This window comes from Stegodyphus dumicola, chromosome 5, assembly GCF_044657685.1.
Source record: "Stegodyphus dumicola isolate Sdum_Otavi_A_Nest chromosome 5, ASM4465768v1".
Lineage (NCBI taxonomy): Eukaryota > Metazoa > Arthropoda > Arachnida > Araneae > Eresidae > Stegodyphus > Stegodyphus dumicola.
In genome coordinates, this window is record NC_140772.1 from 154,771,894 (window position 1) to 154,793,711 (window position 21,818).

Genomic DNA, 21,818 nt, shown 5'->3' on the forward strand with positions numbered 1-21,818 from the left:
GGATGACAACGCCCGTCCTCATCGTGTAAACATCGTAATCGAATGCCTTCAATCGGAGGATATCACCCGTACGGACTCGCCAGCATTCTCACCGGACTTGAATCCAGTAGAGCACGTGTGGGACATGCTTGGCCAACGAGTTGCAGCTCGTCAACCTCCTCCTACATGTCTACTGGAACTTCGTGAGCATTGCTTTTTGAGTGGTGTAATATCTCCCAAGATCAGATCGATAATTTGATACTCAGCATGCCTAGGCGTTATACGGACTGTATTGCATCGTCTGGGAGACATTCAATGTATTAACAATCATACCAACCATGTAATATTGGATTTTTGTAAATAGGTTTTTTTGTAATTTGCTCCAGGGAGAAAAAATCGCTAATTTTTTTTTTAATAATATCAAACATATAGCATCTTTTTTTTGCTCTTTACCTTGTAGGGTTTATATTTATTTTAACTAACATTTATTTTAAGTTTAAACTATCTTTCCTGTCAAGCCTTACTTTCCCCTGGAACTGCCAATGCCAGAATATGTAAATTTGAGTAGAACGCGCAAGCATTCAAATTATCAGCGGAAGTATTCTGATTTAAATAGAATGAAACGAGTTCGGTGTGATAATTCTTACTTAGCGAGCGCGGAGGTAGTTAGCGAGAATTGAAGAACCCCGCGTTGCGGCCTATGTGCTTGGCGGGAAGTAGTGGTGATCGTTCCAGTGAGCTTCAAGTCTGCTGAATTAGCAGCGGTATTGTAAAACGCGGTGAGTTAGTTATTTTAGAGAGCCTCGTAGTTAGAATCTTGTCTTTACTTTCTTTTCAGTTTATTATTTTTATTTGACTGCCAAGTGGGCACCGTCTGTAAGCGTCAAGAGAACGCAATTGTAATTTATTACGTTGAATAAAAAGGGACTTAAACCCTTCACAAGGCTCTATCTTTTATACAAGCTTTCACAGTCACCTCTTGGTTGCGTGCAAGTCAGAGGCGCGCAACGTTATAACCTTTTGTTTAATAAATGAGCTTTACAAATAAGTCAAATTTGTTTTGATTCTAACTCTTCCTTTGCCTGATTTTGCATTATCCTTAATTTATGGACATGAGTGTAAAAACAAATCAAACTGTGAAATAAATATTTTCCTTCGCCGGGTATCTATTTACTCTTAAATTATAAGTAAGTATAACTAGAACTATATTTTATTGAATTATATGCTATTTTTATACTAATACTCTTTGTTACTACGCTCTCCGGTAGAAGTGGTGAACACCAGAGTACCTGGCTGGAATAGTTTACCTCCATAGAAAAATCTTCATTCCGAATATATCTCCACTAAGTACAAAAAGGCTTAGCACCCTTCAGAAAGTACCACGTTAAACCGACCTAATAAACAAACGTTAAATAAAACACTCTAACAAACAAATACCACGCTTATACACAAACTACTAAACAAATTACCAAGCTAATAGAAAAAACACCACGCTAATAAACAAATAACAAACACTGACTGCTGAGGAAATCTCTAAGAGAGAATTAGATTAGAGAGAAAAAAAAAAAAAAAAAAAAAAAAAGAAATTTGAGGAAAAAAAGGGATCGGGTTCGAGACTGCAAGTAAAAAATATGACCACTGTCTCTTTAAAAGCAAGTACGTCATCTGATAACAATCGTACAGATGGATGATTGGGTTATGCCATAACGAGCTTTTTCTCTCTCATTTGGTCTCAAGTTAGTTTCTAAGAAATTCTAGAATCTTGGTTGGTGTTCATTTGGTGTCATTTAGTGTCAAGTTAGTTTCTTGGTTCTCATTTGGTGTCAAGTTAGTTTCTAAAAATTCTAGAACCATCGCATTTATTTTACTTCTTAAGAAAGAAGCGCATTAAAAAGTAGTCAGAGATCATTGAATACATGCCAGTTTTTTTTCCTTTTCGACACATTTATTTTATAAAATAACTTAAAAGTGTCTTGTTGGAATAAGAATGCCCTGTGGTTCACACGCTTTGAATTAAATTAGGGATTGAACTAGCTCATTGTAAAATTAACAAATGTCTAAAGATAATTTACTTCTATTACCTTACCCAATCTTGGAATTAAACTTTATTTCAGAAATTCTGTTTGGTTTCTAAAAAGATCATCACAAAACTTTTTAAAATTAAGAAAATGTTGATCAAAATTTATTTAAAATATACATAGTAAGGAAAAAAGACAAAAAGCAGATTTACATTATGTGCTTGTATAGGCTTCTACTCCTTTCAGCTGAAGTTCAATATTATCGGACGTATTCCTTGACAGCTTCTGCTATACATCTGGAACTTATACCAAACATGTCCAAGAGAACATCTCCAGGTCCGCTTCTTGGAAGCTTAGTGACTGCAATTCGTTTAAGAAGAAGATCTTTTTCCTCACAAGTTATTTCTGATACGGCATCTCCTAAACCACCTATGAAAATATCTTCTCTCAGTTTAATTTATATTAACAATTTGAATTTGTATTAAAAATTTTCACAAAACTGTGTGATAAATATAAATCTCTATTAAGACACAATTCATTAAGATAACGTGATTGTGTTTTCTTCGGGAACTCAATTTCTTCATGAAGTAACACCGAGAGTCTGCGATACAAGATATTCTCTATGAGTTGAAAAACAGAATTAAAAAAAATGCACTGAAATTTTGAATAAAGCAGTTTTTTTTTCAATGCACTATACTTTCCCCCCATGCTCTAATGAATATTCAAACACACAGCTTATTACTACATCCATTTACAGACCTAGTATTTCAATCCATTTTAATTACAAAAAGACGTAAATCATTTTTTATAAACGTAAAAGCCGTTATCTATATATTTCTTAGTCAGGAATCAAACTTTTAAAACTGATACTGTAAACTGAATCAAAGAAAATTAATCTGAAATTCATATGTACATTTAAAATTGCTTATTATTACTTATTTATGTTTACTTAACTTTTGCACTAAAACAATATAATGAGTGTCAAAAAGAATTCTATTTAAATTGTCTTCGATTATCATATTTAATTAGCAAGTTTTTTAATGTTACATCTTTCCTGCAGTTCTGTTTTCCGTCAGCTCCATCAAAAATGCAGATCTAGTGTAAATAATAAAGAAAATCAAAGTTAAGAGACAGTATTGATATTTTAGATCAGAAGCCCTGTAAGCTTCAGTTTCTACTCTCTATAGTGCTGTACTGATGGTCGGTTAAATTTTGGCTTTCGATTTGCAGTTACATTAGAAGAAGCGAAAGCATAGGAGTCAGATTCTTGGTCTTTTATTCTTATTTGAAAGTAACTGAACTATTATTATATTCTCAGGGCGCAAGAAAGGAAAATATTTTAGTTTTTGTGACTTCAAACGGAAGTATAAATAAATATTGGAGTAACTTCTTTAATTATAATCACTATAATTAGTTGTAAATACTTGATTTATTGGATCTAAATTAATGACAAGAACAGAATTCTTCTTGCAGTTTAGGAAGGTTACCAGTGTCTAAATTAAGGCCAATTAAGATATAACATCATAATTAAAATTAAATGCAAGAACTAGGCCAGTTTAAAGAAGACGAAAGTGATTGAGTATTGTTATCTTAATCTAAATGACATGCCTAAATTTGCATGAAATATTGTTTTTATAGATTCTGTTCCTATTCCCGAAAGTGACTGAAATACGATCAACTGATTCCGGAATGCGCCTAACTTTGAAACATTTACAATGATTCATTATAAAAAATTCTGTACATGTACAGTAAATCCCCTTTACCTCTTTAACAGGAACTCGCTTAGGGCGAATATTTAGCTAACATGAACAAAATTTCGGTCCTGGCAACGACGTACATACATAATCTTACAGAAAGTTTTATCGGTTTTATCGGATATTTCATTTATCGAAATTCGGTAAACTGTTTTTTAGTTAATTGCGTTAATTGTTTTTTAGTTAATTTTCTTTTAACATGAAGTTTCAAAGTTATTTATATTTTGTCCTGTTATTTTTCTGCTAGGGCTGGGTTCAGAAATATTCTGTCATGTTAAATTGAAAACCTCAGATAATACACTGACTGCATTCTTGAAACATAGCCAGCATAAGTAACATTGAGCGACAATCGCGGTCAGCAAGTCGCGAGCTTCAACCAATAAATGCAATTCCGTGTTCAGATGTGTTTCTCTATTCTTTAAGATTTAGCTAGTATTGCTAATGTTAATCTTGAACAGTTCTTAATTAAGATGTTGCGAACATTGATGTTACATATCAGGAGCTCTGCAGGTGACGATGTTGTCGTGTGTACTCCAGCGAAGTCGGTTGTGACAGAAGTGCAAGAAATGTCATCAGAAAAAAACGTGAGGATGACAATATCATTCCTTCCTCCCGCCAGGAAGTGTTAGGTGCCTTGGACACTGTAGAGTGTTTTGCTGTAACATGCAAACTTACCGCTAGTTTTACAGAAGATATGGATGAGTACTACTGACCGTGAAGTTGGCAGGCATTTTCTTTCCTATCTGCGACAGAGCAACATATAAGAATTTTTCACCAGAAAATAATCAGCGAGTGCAATTTTTCAAGTTACAGTGTAGTAATTAATGCCGTACTGTGATGGTTTCTTTGACGACATGCATAACATACTGCATTATGTATGTATCTATATAGTATAAAGGGTTAATATATAGAAAATAACTATTCCAAAATTTTGAGTTCTTCAGCTAACCAAATTTTTTTAACATGAAATCTTGATTTTTCTGTCCCTTGGGATTCGTGTTACCGAGGCTTTACTGTAGTACAATTTTTATTGTTATAAACAATTCTGTTATAGCAAGTTATATGGATAATACAGTTTTTACTGCTATATGAACATAAAATTGTATAATTATATAAGAGGAAGGTTAATATTTACATTATTCATAAATAAACAGTACTTACATCAGCACAACGTAATTCGGTGCAAAACATATTTCTTTTAATATCTTGGAATTTTAGAACACCAATTAAGTCATTATATTCAAATTCATTTATTTATACATAGCTGTCTCAATTTAATGCTGTTTAACGATTGAAGAATTTTCATTTCTGCCCTTTTTACTATAGATACAACGCGTTTAGATGCTGATGTTTCTTTTTGTCTGTACTTACTACTCAATCTTTCATTATCTCGCATTATAAGACGTACTTTTCTACAGAAAGGAAAAAACATGGCTTAAAATTGGTGTGTGTCTTACAATCTAAAATTAGATGATACCTCAGTATTAACATAGATTTTCTGAAAATAGTCGGATGTACTATGAGTGTATTTCATTTTTCGAAAAACTTGGATTTATTTTAATTTCCTTGTCCTTCACTGCTCAAATCTTAAGAATTTCTATGATCTGCAACAAGTGTACATTTTTTCATTAAGTGTAATACGTAACTGATTCAACAGGGTTTACTCATTCTTTAAAAATTTTTCCCACTTTTCCGAGTAATCAGGATAATCATGTGCATAAATTGTTATTTGCGAAATTTTTTATCATCGTTATTTACTAACATGAATTCATTAGCGATTTGGCAGTGCACGAATAAATGGTTAATCGTAAAACGTGATTATAACTATTAATGTACATAACTGAGTTTAAGCTTCACATTTTGCTCAATTTTTATGCGCTTAAATTTTATTTTATGCATTTAATACAACATAAAATAATTTTAATAAAATAATTTAATATTTTATTAAAATTGTTTTATAATTAACACCTTAACTGCGCAGCAAAACAGTAGGGAGCAAAATTAAAAACTCTGTTTTCATCCTTATAATCAGAAAAAAAAGTAGAACATTTAAGAATAATAGAATGAGTTTAATATCAGCATAAATCTCATTTTATAATTCACATTTAAGTCAATGAAGGAAAACAGAATATTGCCTGAAAATAATCTATCAAGTCATAATTCATAGACCAACGATAATCTTTGTTTTCATCTATGACCTCTTACACGAATTAAAACTGATAACTGAATGCAAAGTTCGACTACATTTACCTATTTACTTTAATGAGTTAATTTTAATGCAATTTACTGAGTTGATTATTTCAGTTTTGAGGATTTATATAATATATCAAGCATACAGGAAATAATACAAATAAAGTTTTGCATTTACTTATGTGACATCAAGGCAGAATCTCAGTAATGTTTCCCTGAAAAATTTCCTGTGCAACATCTAACACGCTGTCCAGACTGATTTTATATAATTTTCTCATGCTCAGTATTTTAGTCATTTTTTTTTCTGCAGATATTTTAATTAGTGCTTTAAAGCCACTATTAACTTACCTTCTGGATAGTGATCTTCAACAGTAATAATCTTCCCCCCACATTGACGAGCATTTTCAAGTACTGTTTCTTTGTCGATTGGTTTTATCGTAAAAGGATCCAGTACCCTGACATTAATGCCACCTTCAGCCAATATGTCACAGGCTTTCATAGCCTCATGCAAAGTAACTCCTGCACCTATGATGAGAACTTTGTCTTTTTCCGATTTTTTTAAAACCTGCAAAACGAATAGAAATAGTATAAAACAATTTAGAAAGTTAATTGAAAAGTCTTCTTGACAACACTGAGAAAAACAGCTAAAAAAATTGTTATTATACGTAAATTAAGTATACGATATAAGTTAGCTAATATATTATTACATTGTTATTACATTGTCTCTACATTGTAGAGACATTAGGTGTTTTGGAAGCAGGAAAGATGAAAAATTATTTCGGGTGCCACTGTAGAGATATTAATTTTTTGGGGGGGAGGCCGAAGAGATGAAAAACACGCAACGCCTTCGCCGGGAATTGAACCGCAGACCTCCCAATTACGCGCTGAGCGTGCAGACCACTATACCACGAAGGCTCGCTAAGAAGGCGCGAGAAATACCTTATAACATATAATAAGAGAAAGAGTCTGTCCGGGATATTTGACATTAAAATAAGCAATCGTATTCAAGGACTGTTTAGTTTGTGTACAGACCTTGAATACGATTGCTTATTGCTACGAAATGTTTGCATTTGTACGTAACTAAAAATGAAATATCATTTCGAAAAATGTGTCTTGTGTTAAGAGATTATGTGAAAAATATTTCTTTGCAGAGTAATGAAAAATACTATTTAATATAATATTTTCAATATGAAGATCTTATTCGCAGAATCTTATAGATTTCGTCTTCTAGAAAACACTGGCAGGTTTCAGTATTGACACATAGCCAACTGATAGCATTATTCGCATAAATTAAATTAAAATGTATCTAGAATGAAAAAAAATCATTTTTAAACGATGATTATTTCATTTATTTAACAAAAAGTTAATTACAGATTATCCTTTCGATTATACACAGCATTCTACTGAATTGCAAACTTGCGACAAATATCACTGGGAGACACCTGTCACTTACATGCTTAATCTATGATTAAAAAATTATCTCCTACAATAATTTTTTTATTAACCAACTCTCAATTTAAATACATAATGATATCAAATATCATAAAATTTTTATTAATTATCTCGATGAATTTTTGTGTTTTATTTTATAAGCCTTATGTATTTTATTTTTTACAATGAGTACAAAATTTTACCTAAACATAAATATTCAGAGGAAGTGTAAAAAGTAAGATTTCAACTTTTATACAAAATTAATTCTTGTCTTAAATTTTAAAATACAAAAACATGAATATTTGCTTCATTTAAAACATTTTTGTAACTCGAAATGTATGTCTTCGACCAACGGCTGCAATAATAAAGGCCGGGTAAGGATTTTTGTGGACACGGATCTTTACCTTATTTGAAGTATGCTACTGAAATGACAGCTAAGTATATTTTCTCTGTATAACCTTGATAATTTTTTGCAACAACTCACTTCCGAAGATTTAGGCTCTCGATTGGTCTACAGCTCATTTTATATGATTACGCGTAGAATTCAACATCTTCCTTCTGCGTAGTAAAACATAAATTAACTGACCGCTTTTAATTTGGACCTCCATTTTGCAACCTTCGGAGCTCAGTAGAACTGTTATTATGCTCCGTAACAATGTATGAAAAAGAATAGGCGTAGAATCCGAATTGACTACTTTTGTGTTTAAAACTAGTCTCTCGCATTCGATATTGTACGAAGGTCTAAACTTTAGGCTTTCCTGACTCTAATTTCCGGATGCACAATGCATGTTAAAGTACTAATTCCACATTCTGTGATCATCAGAACTCGCATTCATTCATCATGTAACATCTGAATTACTGTCGTATGCCTTGAGCCTGCCGACTGCATTAAATCGCAACCCGTTTGGCAAACCATGCATCTTTTTTATAAAATTTTCATAAGATTTTATAAAAATGTCCTTTTTATAAAAGACAGGTCTTTTTTATAAAATAGCTATTTTAATTTATATTTAGAACATGAAATAACGATCTATTCCCAAACACCTGCTAAAAGATGATTTAAATTCCTACAGCCCAGACCTTTCATATGATATACTGTTGCAATAAAAGTCGTTTATTTGATATCCTAAACAACTTTAATAAAAATTATAGGGTAACCAAGTAATTAGAAACTAAATAGAGTAATTATAGAGTAATTTAGGATAGTAACCACCCTTTTATTGATTGTTTCTTGGTTGTAAAAATTGTACTATATATTTCGATCTTCTGCCAATATTGATTTATACTGTATCAAATCACTTTACCATTTCATTCTTGGTTGTGAAATTGTACTATATACCTCGATCTTCTGCCAATACCGATTTATACTACACCAAATCCCTCTAGCATTTCAGTTCACTATTTCTGTACAAATTAGACATTGAAAGGAGCTAATAATTATGATAGCATTAAAGAAGAATAAGAATTCATGAATAACATTAATGACATATGATGCAGTAAAGAATCAGAAGATATATCTTGAAAAAAAAATCCAATTCTGTAAAGGAACTTTTTACATCATGTGCCTTATAGTTTTGACGATTAGGCAAACCGATACTACAAAAATAAAGAAAACTTAAAATAAATTTAAATATCAATATAATGTTACCTTAGCCTTGCCAACTTCGAAGTTTTCAGTATTTTTGTATATAACTGGAGTTTCAGGGCGTGAGGTCCTAATGTAGCAGATTCCTTTCGTATTCGCAGCTAATTCACAGGCTCTTTCCGTTGATACTGCATCGCTCGGGTAGAAAACTGTACTACCCGGTATGGAACGGAATAAAGCTAAGTCCTCCAGTCCCATTTGTGAAGGGCCATCCTCCCCTATAAAAGAAATGGGGGAAAATATCGATTTAGAGAAGGATAAATTTTAACACTACCTGATTTCTTCTTTCATTCCCTTTATTTTTTACTACATAGATTCATATACAAGTCGTCTCCATCTTCTAATAAGAAGACATATGATTTTTGATTTTAGATGCAGGTAAATATCCCGTGAATTCAACAGAATTTCCTCTCTGATGTAATGAGTATTTAAAGGTAAACGATATGAAAACTGCCAGGAGAAACAGGTGTTTCAAGCAATATTGTCGTAATGCATAATAATCGAAACGGAAAAAACTTTTGGATTATTAGACATCTCTGATATCTACCCCTGTGGTGCAACCTAAGCAAACCTCTGGGTGATGGGATGGATAATGAGTAATGTGTACTGCCACTCCTGCCATAGCTTAATGAGCAAATATCCATTTGAAAAAAAAATTAATACTTTCTTGAAAGACGTAGAATCATAACACCTTTCGATATAAATACGTAAGAAGATATACTAGCTGTTCAACATTTTAATTTATAATAAGTATCGAATCAAACAGTTTTAAGGATACATCCATTAACGGAAATCTTTTGAGCACATTTAATATTAAAATAAGTACAAACTTTGATGTTCAGTTGATAAGATGAATTAGGGAAATATTAAACTGAAAAACAGTTGCTACATAATTGATAAAATGAGCTTTTATAGAATAAATTTAACAGTTTGATTTTTACACATAATGCTTAATTATTTTTTTAATTACATATTTTATTTTGTGCTCTGCCATTAGGCTCTACACGGAAAGGGAGGAATGTCCCGTGAAAGACTTTCTGAGGGAAGCTGGCTTGTATCCATGTTACATATGGAGAAAACCATGAAAATGCCCATGCAGCCAGTAGGACTGCGGAAAGTCATAAGACACGAGGTATTTATCTGGTTGAAGTTTTAGTTACAAAGGGCAAATTAAGGTAAAATGTCTCGTCAGCTTCTGAAGAAGTATCTTAAACCAACCCATGCCATTGTGGGTCCTTATCTTGCCGAAAGATGGAAAGTGCATAAATAGAGGATCGCCCAGTTGTCCAGATCCCTTTCCGGGAAACTTTCTACTTCCCCTATTTTTGGTATAATTATTTACAGCAGGGAAAGCAAGGATACCTGTTTAAGGGTAGGGATGTCTTCGAGGAAACTTCTGTGCAAAACTGATTAGTATTTATGTTATGTATGGGGAAAAACGTAACATAAGTACTAATCAGTTTTGCACATAAACTGATTAGTAATTATGTTGTGTATGGGGACCACCTGGTCTCTGAGAAATTTCCATGAATCACCTAGCTTTTTGTCAATGATAGATGTTTAGATTATCGATGTCAATGTTTAGAGACGTTTTGTGGAACACATTGAACGTTTTATGCAGCACTTCTGTCAGAAAGTATCTTTAACTGTCTCGCGAAATGGAGAACTGCAGGCTGCAGTTTCTTTGTAATACATTAAACCCATCGGGTCTTATAACCATGCTTCAACAATTCATTACAAAACATTTGAAACGCAGTCAAACTGCGCATATTTTGCATTTGAAATAATGAATTTTTAGAATACTTTGAGAAGCAAATGCTTCTTTTCTAAACGAAGATTATATCATAAAAGACTCGTGGCAATAGAATGATTGAAATAGATTGCATCATAAAAATTATGATCGGGAAGATAGAACGAGTTTATTATTACCTATGGATACCCCGCAGTGGGAGCCGCAGCAGTTGATGTTTGATTGCGATATAGCCGCCATCCTTAACTGATCCATCCCTCTGGTAAAAAATGTGGCAAATGTGCTGACGAAAGGTACTGTTCTTCCTCTGCAAGATGCTCCTACGGAGACTCCCACCAAGTTCTGTTCAGCAATGAAACATTCTACGAATCGTTCCGGAAAAGCTTCACGAAATTTTACAGAATGTGTTGAGTTTTTAGTATCTCCATCCAAAGCTACGATGCGGTTGTTACTCCGACCGAGTTTGGTAAGCGCTGTTCCATAAGCCAAACGAGTTGCTACCTTTAAAATTAAATATAATTAATTTTAATATAATTTTATTTTAATAAAATATAACAATATTTTTTATTATAAATTCATTTGTAAAATATAAAAGGATCTATGAATCCAGTCATTTATGAAAGAAAAATATTAAAATTTTTGTATTTTAGATACCAATCAGAACATCCTTATTTTGTGCTATATAATTTTCTCCTTAAACTAATGCTGCAGAGCACTTTTGGGGATGCTAGCTACTGTGAACTCGTATAATTCTGAGAAAGGCTCTTTAAGTTTTACTCATCCCATGCCGTTACGATTGCGTATTTAATAAGTATTAATGCAATAACCACATCCTTTTAACAGAGATTTCGAAATTGCTCAAAAGTCTATTAAATTTCCGATTGCAACTTTCTCTCCTATGATTCCGAAAAATATAGAATTTTACGCTTTTAGACTTTAACTTGCAAATCTTTGTAATAATAAGTTATTCATGTTTTTATGTGTTTTTTGATTATAGAAACAGTTACATGGAATAAGTGAAGAATATATTTATGCCATAAAGTTGGTTGCTTTACATGCGATGTCTGTTACTTAAGTTCTTTATTCTTCTGTACTCTGATATTGTTTATTTCTGTTTATTACGCAAATATTTAAATAAAGAAAATAGAGATGATATTTATGCCATGAAATTGCTTTCTTATATTATTATTTTTACTGTAAAAAGAGTAAGTTTTTGGTAAGATAGGGACAAAGATATCGTTCATTGCAATTCCCTAAAACATTCACTATTAAAAAAAGAATTTACAATGCTTTTTATTCAAACTGCATTTTGTTCAACATTTAGGCTTTTATTAACATTAACAATTACTAATACAAGTTTCTCTTACGTTAACTTTTAGCATTTGCTTATAACTATTATTTATATTCCCAAAGGCATGATAAAATTGTAGCAAATGCTATAGACATAAAGATCCACTAAGGGTCTTTAGAATGTTCTCTTATAAGGTATTTCTCCCGCGTTCTTAGCATGCCTTCGTAGTGTAGCGGTCAGCACGCTGGGCGCGTATTCCACAGGTCTGTTGTTTAATTCCCGGCGAAGGCTTTGCTCATTTTTCATCTCTCCTGCTTTCAAAAAATACCTAATGTCTCTACACTCTAACCAGAGAAAATTATCTATTTTATTGTGAAACTATCATGACTAAACTTTATGTCAGTAATACAACCGAACAAATGATCTCGCAGTTGATTGCAAGGCAAGATGCCGTTAAATTTTTGATTAAATTAAAGTTACGAAAATAAAGTACATTAAATACTAAATCTAAATGATAAATTGACATTTATCATCAAAAGGGTTAGTTTAGATTATTTGTATTCGTAAAGAACACGGGGACTATCTATTTAAGTGATGGGATGCCTTCGTGCAGATTTTTCTCAGGAAAACTAATTTGTATTCACGTTGTACGTGCGAAAATCTACGAAACCCATTTATTTTACCGTGCTACTATTATAACTAAAATAATCGTTCGACTGGAATCGAGCCCGGTTCAAAATCGTATATTCATTAATTTTAACCACTCGTCCACTAATGGGGCTCCTGAAAAGGGATAAGATTTGACTGATTGTACCTGGTTACAAATCCTTTTTGGATATTTTGATAGAGAAATAAATTTTAATGATCTCAAACTCAGTCAAACATTATAAAAGGGTGAACTAATAAATTCGCACTAATTACTTATCGTCTTTTTACTTGAAATTTTAACTTTTACTTAAAATTTAACTTTTACTCGAGATCTTGCACTCCTACTGTTTATCTACTAAACTGGAGAAGGAGTGAAGTACATTTCGTTGAAGTATTTAACAAAAGTTGAAGTATTCGTTGTATTTAACATAATACCTAAATTTTAATTGATGATGTATTTAAATTTAATTTTCCAACACCATTTATACGAACCCATATACACACCATACATTATTTTTTATTTATTTAGGTGCATAAAATATCCTTTGATTCTAAAGCCAGCGAACAAAGTCTGCGTTGACAGAACAGTTTGACAAAGAGAAAAAAAGATTGATTTGGTACTTAATAATAGACAACAGAGACCTCTTTGTTTTAGGGAGTTGCTCTCGTGGAATACTCTCTAAAGAAAATTGATTTATATTTCCCGTATGTATGGAGAAATCACAAAAACTCTAATTCAAGCAGTAAATAAGTCTGGATTCGAATCCCAGAAGTTATCTGGTTTCGGAAGCTTTAATCAATAGGCCATAAGTAAAAATCCTGAAAATTGGGAACTTCAAAGATCAGTTAACTCTATATTTGAAGTTCAAATGGTGTATTTTGTCACTTTTTAGGTAATTATCAGCACAAAAAGCACAGAAAGACAATTTAGTCCCATATTTGGTTTGTAAGGATTATGTTAATTTTATTAAAAGTTAAATTTTGAGTTAAACTTCTTAATTTCAGCTTACCACTTCCGGCCAGAACTTAGTTTTAGAATCACGTTTGAATGCTAATGGGGAAGAGCGATATTTAACCGCGAAGTTTTACTGTCTTAGTGAGAGAGATACCAAATATTCTGGCTGCACGCGTCCGCCTTTTTAGGCTACTCTGTTATTACGATCGGCCGTACTTTAGGCCCTTGATAGCTTCGCAGTCAATTAGCGTTAAGGGGCCAACACTGTTAGAATTTTGATAGGTTCGGCTATATCTCTTTATTTAAGATTAGTTTAGTTTGATTCTTAGTCTCTTAAGTTCAAGCCCAAGTACAACTCCAAGACGGAGTTCTGTTAAACCTTATAACTTATTAAATATTTATTGCAACGTAATGCCGGGAAAAAAAAGAGGAAAATTATTTCCAGTGCTTCAAATCAGATTTACGATTTATATATCTAAATACTAACCATATGCAAGATAAAATAAAGATTGGTGAATATAATTACCATCCTAATTTAAGATTATCAAATCACATTTTTTTAAAAAAAGGAGTATAAAATTTAATAGAAATTTTTCTCCGGTAGCAAGTTAAAAACTCTTTTCGACAGAAATAATTACTTTTTCTCCCACTGTGTAATTTGGATCCTCCGATAATTTTATATTCGAAATATTCACTTCTTGCACTTCTCCCTCGGGTGCCGCTGGAGAAGGTTTCGTTGTTGCTCCTTTCTTCGCTAACTCATCCTGAAGTAAATTGATAATTTCAGTACCTTTCTCTCCTAATGGTTTGCCATGCCAGTTCTCTTTGTCTTCTATGTCTACAAAAATTACAGAAACATTAGGTGATTTATTCAATTAATACGTTATTTCTTATGAACAAATTTCTTGCAATCCTACTGTTTATCTACTACAACAGAGACTGCAAATGAAGTGAGTTTAAATAACAAGCAAGAATCTAAGTTTAGGAAAGTAAGTTGGCAATCTCAGCTTGCTTTACTCCTCTGTTACCGACTGCTTTTAGCTCTGTACTACTACTTGATAAATGTATTTTCGGTTAAATTACGTTAGTAGAGCCAAACTATTACTAGGATTTAAACTGGTACTGATAAATAATTTGAACTGTTTTCTTTTTAGCCTACAGCAAGGAGAAGTTAGTCTCCGGACTCGTTTCTTAATTTCACAACTTCAATTAATTTTAAACATGGAGTTTATAACTATTATGTATAAAAATTATATGTTTAGGACAAAATTCACTTTAGCTCACTTCACTTAGGAATTATTTTAAGCTTTTCTGTCTGAATATTTTACCCTAGAAAGGATAAAACCATAATTGTGAAACAGTATATGTAATAATAAAATGTTTTAAACAGTGTTGAAAAATTAAGAAATTTCTAATTTGTTTATGATTGGTTTTGCCATTGGCATTACAGTTAGTTTTTAAAAAGTGATGAGAAATTTACTTTCTTTTTTAAATAGCTTACTTTACATATACTTAAACATAAGTTACATGAATTTTTCCCAATAAAGCATATAATTACTTCGGAGGATGTTGGACGTTTTAAATTATTAACACAACAGTTTTTTTTTCTTATACATCTTATTTAATATTTATTTATTTATTTATTTTTGCATTAATATTTAAAAGATGAGCCATTATACTGCGTTGGGATATTGGTTCAACAGCAATAAGTCAGCGCAGGATGTTCTTGAGTTTATTAACGCAACTCAAAGAATTCTTATGCATGTTAATTATTCGAGAAAACTATCGCATTCTGAATTCCTTTTTCAACTTATTTCACTGATTAAATATTTTATACATATCTTAACATCTTATGCATTATCTTAGGCTCCTCAAAAGGTAATGGATTCTCGATTTGCATCTGTTCAGACATAACACGTTTATTGTTTTTTTAGTATACCCAAATAAATTCTGCTGACTGAATTCAGCTTTTAAAAATTCCCTGAAACTGACATTTTCTACATTAATGATATTTATTTACAATTATTTTTCTGCCTATACTGCAAGCTGCACCTTATATAATATCAAACTTACTGAAATTTAAATAACCACATATTACAGTTATCATTCATCATTTTTATTTATTTATTAATTTTCTGCGCAAATTTCCTCTCGGACATAATTTACCATTTTGTACTTTTCATGTGAATTTAACTATTGTAGACTGAAAGTTTTGTTTTAAGTCAGATTTTTCATTTCTGGAAAGGTTAGCTGCGGAATTGTTCTGCTGTCTAGTTCTTGTGTAAAAAGTGCTAGATAGATTAAGAAATAATGTACGACTGAAAAAGACATTTCAAATGGGAAAAATATTTTTTTTCTGGTTAATATAATATTAAATATTTCGCCTTCTATTGACGGCACATTACTTTTAAATGATATGTCGTTTTATACGACTTCAACTTTCAAGCAACGTTTACTTCCCATTTTAGAATAGTCTTTTGAGTTTGTAGCAAAATATGCATTTATTAAATTTTTGACCTCCTGATGATTATGGAATTATGAGTCCACCAAAAATATTGCAGTAATCTAAAAGAGGTAATTATTGAAGGAAACCCTAACTGGATTCCTAGGAACAGAATATGAATTTCCCATTGTTATACTTTTGAAGAGTCACTCATACTGAATGTGACTGAGCGTTATCTTGATGAAAAATCACATCAGATATGTTGATGAATATAGATCTCTCGGTGGTTAAAAATCGCTTCAAATTATCTAACTAATGGCAATACATACCTGATTTTAATGGTCAGGATTTTTCCCCAATTATTTCAAAACAAATCACTCATTTTTAAATCGCATCATAAGCAGAAAAATACTTTGTTTGAATATATTCTCTAAGGTGTGTAAAAATTATAATAATTTATAAAAATTTGGAGTGTAGAATTTGGATTGTAGAATATACAACTACGCACTCAAATTTTGGCAAGCCAAAATCCAACATTATTTTTCGATCATCTTATTAATTAAGAGCTAGTTTCTTCTGAAACAATCTACCATATTCAACATTAGTTGTTAAACTAATAAATACAGATAATGTGAAGACATTATGAAGACAATGTGAAGCATTTTTCTCAATTTCTCTATCAAGATCTTTCACTCTTACAAGAGAGACAAAGAAGGCAAGCATTTATTCGTATCTAGGGTTCCAAGTATTTCCCGAAACCGCTCAGATATATAATAAGATAACTGAATTACCAAGAAAGGTGTGCGAATTCAATATAATGCTTTGATTGAGAAACAGCATATCAATAAAAACATATATTTTATCTTCACTTTTAATTATCACAATTCCTAGTTCGAAGCGTTTAGGCTTTAGGTCACCTTCCAGTTTACTTGTGTCTTTTTATTTGCACGTTTTGTTCACTTCCTGAGTACGTTTTTATATTTGTTCTCCTATTTTGCTCGAATTCTGAAATTCATTTGAAAACAAATCTTACCATTTCTAAGAATATTCTGCATATAAGTATTTAGGAAATGGATTTCTATTTGGATGGGATTAAAATTAATTGGTTCATGTGCTTTTGCTCAATAGATAACGTTTTTTTTTTTAATTTTTTTATATTTTTTGTAAACTAAATTTGTGCTTTGTGCTTTTTATTTAGGCGAGGAATTAAATATGAATTTAAGCAAGAATACAAGCTCAGTACATACTAAGAATACAAAGTCCACACGATCTTTGTGAATTTTAAATAAATTACACATACCTGGGAATTTTCTACCTTTAAACGTCTTCGCAACAATAGCAGTAGGAAATCCTTTAATTCTTTTTGCATCCTCTAGTTTTTTGCACAGTTCCGCAACATTATGTCCGTCTATCGTGTACGTTACGCAGCTGCGTTTGATTGAACAAAGAAAAAAGCAAAAATAAATATGAACTTCTATGTTTAAAGCTAAAAAGCATTTCTATAAATACCACATGATTATATGGCATTGATATATAGAGTATTTTAATATTTTAATTAAATAAAACTTTTAGTTGATAATGACTTAAATATAAATCTTTTTGGTGCAAGTTAAACATTGAAGTTGAATCAAAATGCATTTAGATGCAAATAAAATCTTGAAATTATATAGAAATGATTTTGATAAATGCCTTGCTTTCATAGTTTACTTTTCCTCTTATTTAAGACATTTGTATTTTCAAAAAATATTTTTTGAAAAATTCTTGGATTTATTTTTTTCAGTTAATTAATTTATCTGTACTCTTTACTTTTAGTGTAATAAAAATACAAGTTACCCAAATGCTTCAAGCCTGGATTTGTACGCATCTAAATTATGTTGTAGAGGTGCGGCTTCACTTTGTCCGAGTCGGTTAACATCGAAAATAGCCACAAGATTGTCCAATTTGTAGTGAGAGGCAAAGGATAAGGCTTCCCAGACTGATCCTTCTGCTGATTCTCCGTCTCCCAAAATGCAATATACACGATAGCTATAACATGAGCAAAAATTTCTAATAAACACATTACAAAAATCACATAATTAACGATATTTGTCGTACTTTAACGAATGCAGTTGTATGACAGTGTTCATGTAAGATTTGAAGAGAAAGATAAAAGAGGATTTTTCCTTTAGCTAGATGACAATTTCGTGAGCACAAATTTCGTTAGGCAGCGAATTCAGTGTAACATATCTTTCATAAATTGAAATAAATTAATTTAGTATTACAAACGTGTAAATTTGAATTAAAGTATAGTTGAAGAGTAGTATTTTCAGCAACACTTCATTTTCACATGTATGCATATTTTCTTAATTCTTTAACTTTTAAGTAATTGTTAGTATCGGTATAGTAACTCAAATCATTATGCCAAAGTATGAATATTAAAAGATTTCTTTTTTCATATTCACTATTCCCAAATTACGAATGAGGAATATTTAATCATTACACTAAATAAATTTGGAATTTTAATTACGGTATACAAGTATAACTGATAAAAGAATTATAAAATTTTAACTATTACACTAAAAATTTTAATCTTCTCAAAATAACTAGAACTTCTATTCCATATACTTCGAAGATGTGAATTAATAATAACTAAAACAGTTTTGGATTTTTAACTTAAACCATAATTTCAGTTTTTTTAAAAGAAAGGCTTATGACAGAGATTTAAGTATATGTTCAAAATTTCCTTTAAATTCTAAATATCATTATCGTTTTAGAAAACTAAATTCAGCAATTTCAGATTTACATATTTCTAAGCATAAAGAAAGCATCGTGATCTCTTTCTGCTTCTGCAGTATCCCGTTCATCGAAGTAAAATTTTGTATTTCATATTCTTCAAGTAATGATTTAAACCTTTAATCTTAATCGCCAGCTCTAACGGCTTTGTTCATTCTGTAACAATTATAATAGCCGGATTTTTAATTTCTTTCTTTCAAAGAAAAAAATTAATAAAAGCTGTGTTAAATTTCCTTTTATGTTCAATAGCATGAGCTCCTCATCAAAGAAAGCACTCGTTGTATTCAAGTAATAATATCATCTCTTCAAAGAAACGATCATGAAAATTTTATTAACTTTTCTTCACCACCAAATAATTATTTCGTTACTAAAACATAGCTTACATTGCAAAAGTACGCGGCCAACCTTCGTCTGGCTTTTAAATGTATCGAAAAAATGTGTAAAGGGAACACCAAACATTAAGCTTAAAAACTGCACAGAATTTTACCCTATAGAACAACAACATTAAAAAAAAAAAATTAAAAAAAAATAAAAAAATCTGAAATGTTTCAGATTTTAAATTACGTCCGAAGGGGCGTTTTTTAACATTTTGTGTGTTACCTTTCTTTATTAAATATCACGTTCCTCGCACTTAAACCATAAGATCCAGTGCAACAGCAATATCGCAAAATAGTTAAATAGTTTTAAAACGAGCATATCTTTAGAATTTCCGATACAGAGACTCACGCGCTGGAGATAAAAATGTTTTTTCTGCACAACGTTGCCATTGCTCGCTTTGAAATCCTTGAGTTTGTTAATCAAAAATTCGTCAAAGTTTTAAAAAATAGGAAATCGATCATAAAACAAATTTCAAATTTCAAATTTGGTCTTCCACATGCTCATATTCGTTGGAGGATTACGTTATTCAAAAGTCGATGACTCTATGTACCGTTATTTTATGACAATGTGAGAAATATACATACATTTACGCAGATTTTCATTATTTAATTTCTTCAAATATAATGCAGGACTCTAACATTTTATGGCAACAGTTTGAAAAGTGAACCGACATTTATCCGTCCGACGCAAAATGCCAAAACGAAACTAATAGTTCTTCGGGATTCAAATCCCTTTGGACTAAAAAAAAAAAAAAAGACAAAACTTTCAATAAAAGTATATTACATATAAAAAATTACAATGAAATAAGCAATATACCTTAATACAAATATTAAATATCCTAATAAATAAATTAAATAACTTCCCGTTGCCTTCTCTAAACAAACATCCAGTACCCAAGAGAAACATTAAATTTAAAAACCACACAGAATTATCGCTCTCATTTTCTCAAGTGGCAACAGTGCCAGTCAGCAGTCCAGTATACAAAGCATTGAATGACGAACTGTTGTCGAAACCATATTTCTAAGAGAATGAAACAATTCAAAAATTCGTCGAAACCATATTTCTAAGAGAATGAAACAATTCAAAATGATGCGATTTCATCAATAAAGATAAAATAAAAAAATCTGATTCAAATTTTGAAAAAAATTGCTTCGAGGTGCACTGGCTCTGGTCTAGATGCACCTATGTACCAAATTTCGTAGCCCTGGGTCTATTAGCTTAATAATTTTAATTGAATTGAGAACAAATTACCATTTTCGTACATCAAATGTAAAATTTCTAAATATGTTTTCGAGGCATTCTTTAAATGTTATTCTTTTAAAATCCATAATACAGATATATCCGGTTATGCATGTATGTCAAAAAAAATAAGTGCAGAGGAGCTTTCTATTTGAAATAATATAGATAGGCAGATCGGAGTAAATTCATAAAACAGATAAGATATTAATAATTTTACAAGTATTTAAGTAGCGCAAAATGTAAATACAGATGTCCTATATCCAGGAACAAAATTCTTATTCCCGTGTTTCTGTTTATGTCTTGAAGATGGAAAATGAAAATTGCTCAAAATGTAAGGTCTCCTAATCACTTCAAAGCAGCCTAATAAATCAAAGAACGCATTCTGTAAATCTGATATCTTCCGCTAGATCCTGAATTTTATCATAAAAACGTTATATTTAGTTGTACATTTACTTCAATCTTAATAATCTCACAAAAGTAATTGTACCTCTCATATGATAAAATTCAGATAACGTAAGATATTTTATCTTCATTTCAGGAAGGGGAAAATAATTTTGCTTTTCTCTTATACCATATATTCTGCGGAGTTATTTGTAAAGAACTTTAGTGATATTAAATGACATTTACAAGAGCTGAAATACATTTTAAAAGGAAGAGAATAAGATCCAGTAATTGCAGTGTCTCCGAAAATCACAAAGTTATTAAGTTTCATATGGAATCAAACACCATAAAATTAATTATTTCAAAATTCTGAATACAATATTACGTTGGTGATAACATTTGGTCCAAACTGAAGAGACGGAGAAATTAAGTTCATGTGAAATGTTATCTAATTCTCAAATCTACACATAAAAACACTTTTAGCATCTGTCACGCGTTATAAATTTATGCTTATTTAAATTTTTCAAATATAAAATGGCAACATTTCTTTACTTACGTCTAGATGAAAAGACTAACTACTTGCACGGCTACCCACGTAAAAATAATTAATATTAAAAAGAAAATATACACAATTATTTTAATGAGTTTAGCTAGTGCAATTCCATGGGTACAGCTAGTAATTAGTACTGATAGAGAAGAATAATTATATTTACTGCTTTTAAGTCGCTTAGTTTGTTAATCAGTCAATAACAGGCGGTTTAAATCTAAAAGAAAAATTAAGTATCTTACACTCGGCAAAATAGCAGTTCACTGGCGCATGGAACATAAAGATATTTCATTTCAGGCAGCAACAACATATTATTTTTAAATTGCTAAGATTGTTGTTTAAATTTGAAATACACATACATTTCGTTTGCCGAGTGACAACCTATTTATTTTAAATC

General features: G+C 31.1%; 1 protein-coding gene across 4 annotated transcripts in view; it reads right to left on the minus strand.

Annotated features, from left to right (window-relative positions):
• Positions 1-2,116: 2,116 nt before the first annotated feature.
• Positions 2,117-21,818, minus strand: part of LOC118203459 (transketolase-like) — a 97,861-nt gene continuing 78,159 nt past the window's right edge. For all 4 annotated transcript variants that reach the window (XM_085817278.1, XM_035375763.2, XM_085817277.1 and 1 more), the window contains exons 5-11: positions 17,938-18,129; positions 17,405-17,532; positions 14,300-14,499; positions 10,947-11,268; positions 9,021-9,235; positions 6,290-6,506; positions 2,117-2,426 (exon numbers count right to left, since the gene is read on the minus strand). In XM_085817278.1, coding sequence (XP_085673404.1) covers positions 2,257-2,426; positions 6,290-6,506; positions 9,021-9,235; positions 10,947-11,268; positions 14,300-14,499; positions 17,405-17,532; positions 17,938-18,129 — 1,444 coding nt within the window. In that variant the 3' untranslated portion in view covers positions 2,117-2,256. The remainder of the gene's footprint in view (positions 2,427-6,289; positions 6,507-9,020; positions 9,236-10,946; positions 11,269-14,299; positions 14,500-17,404; positions 17,533-17,937; positions 18,130-21,818) is intronic.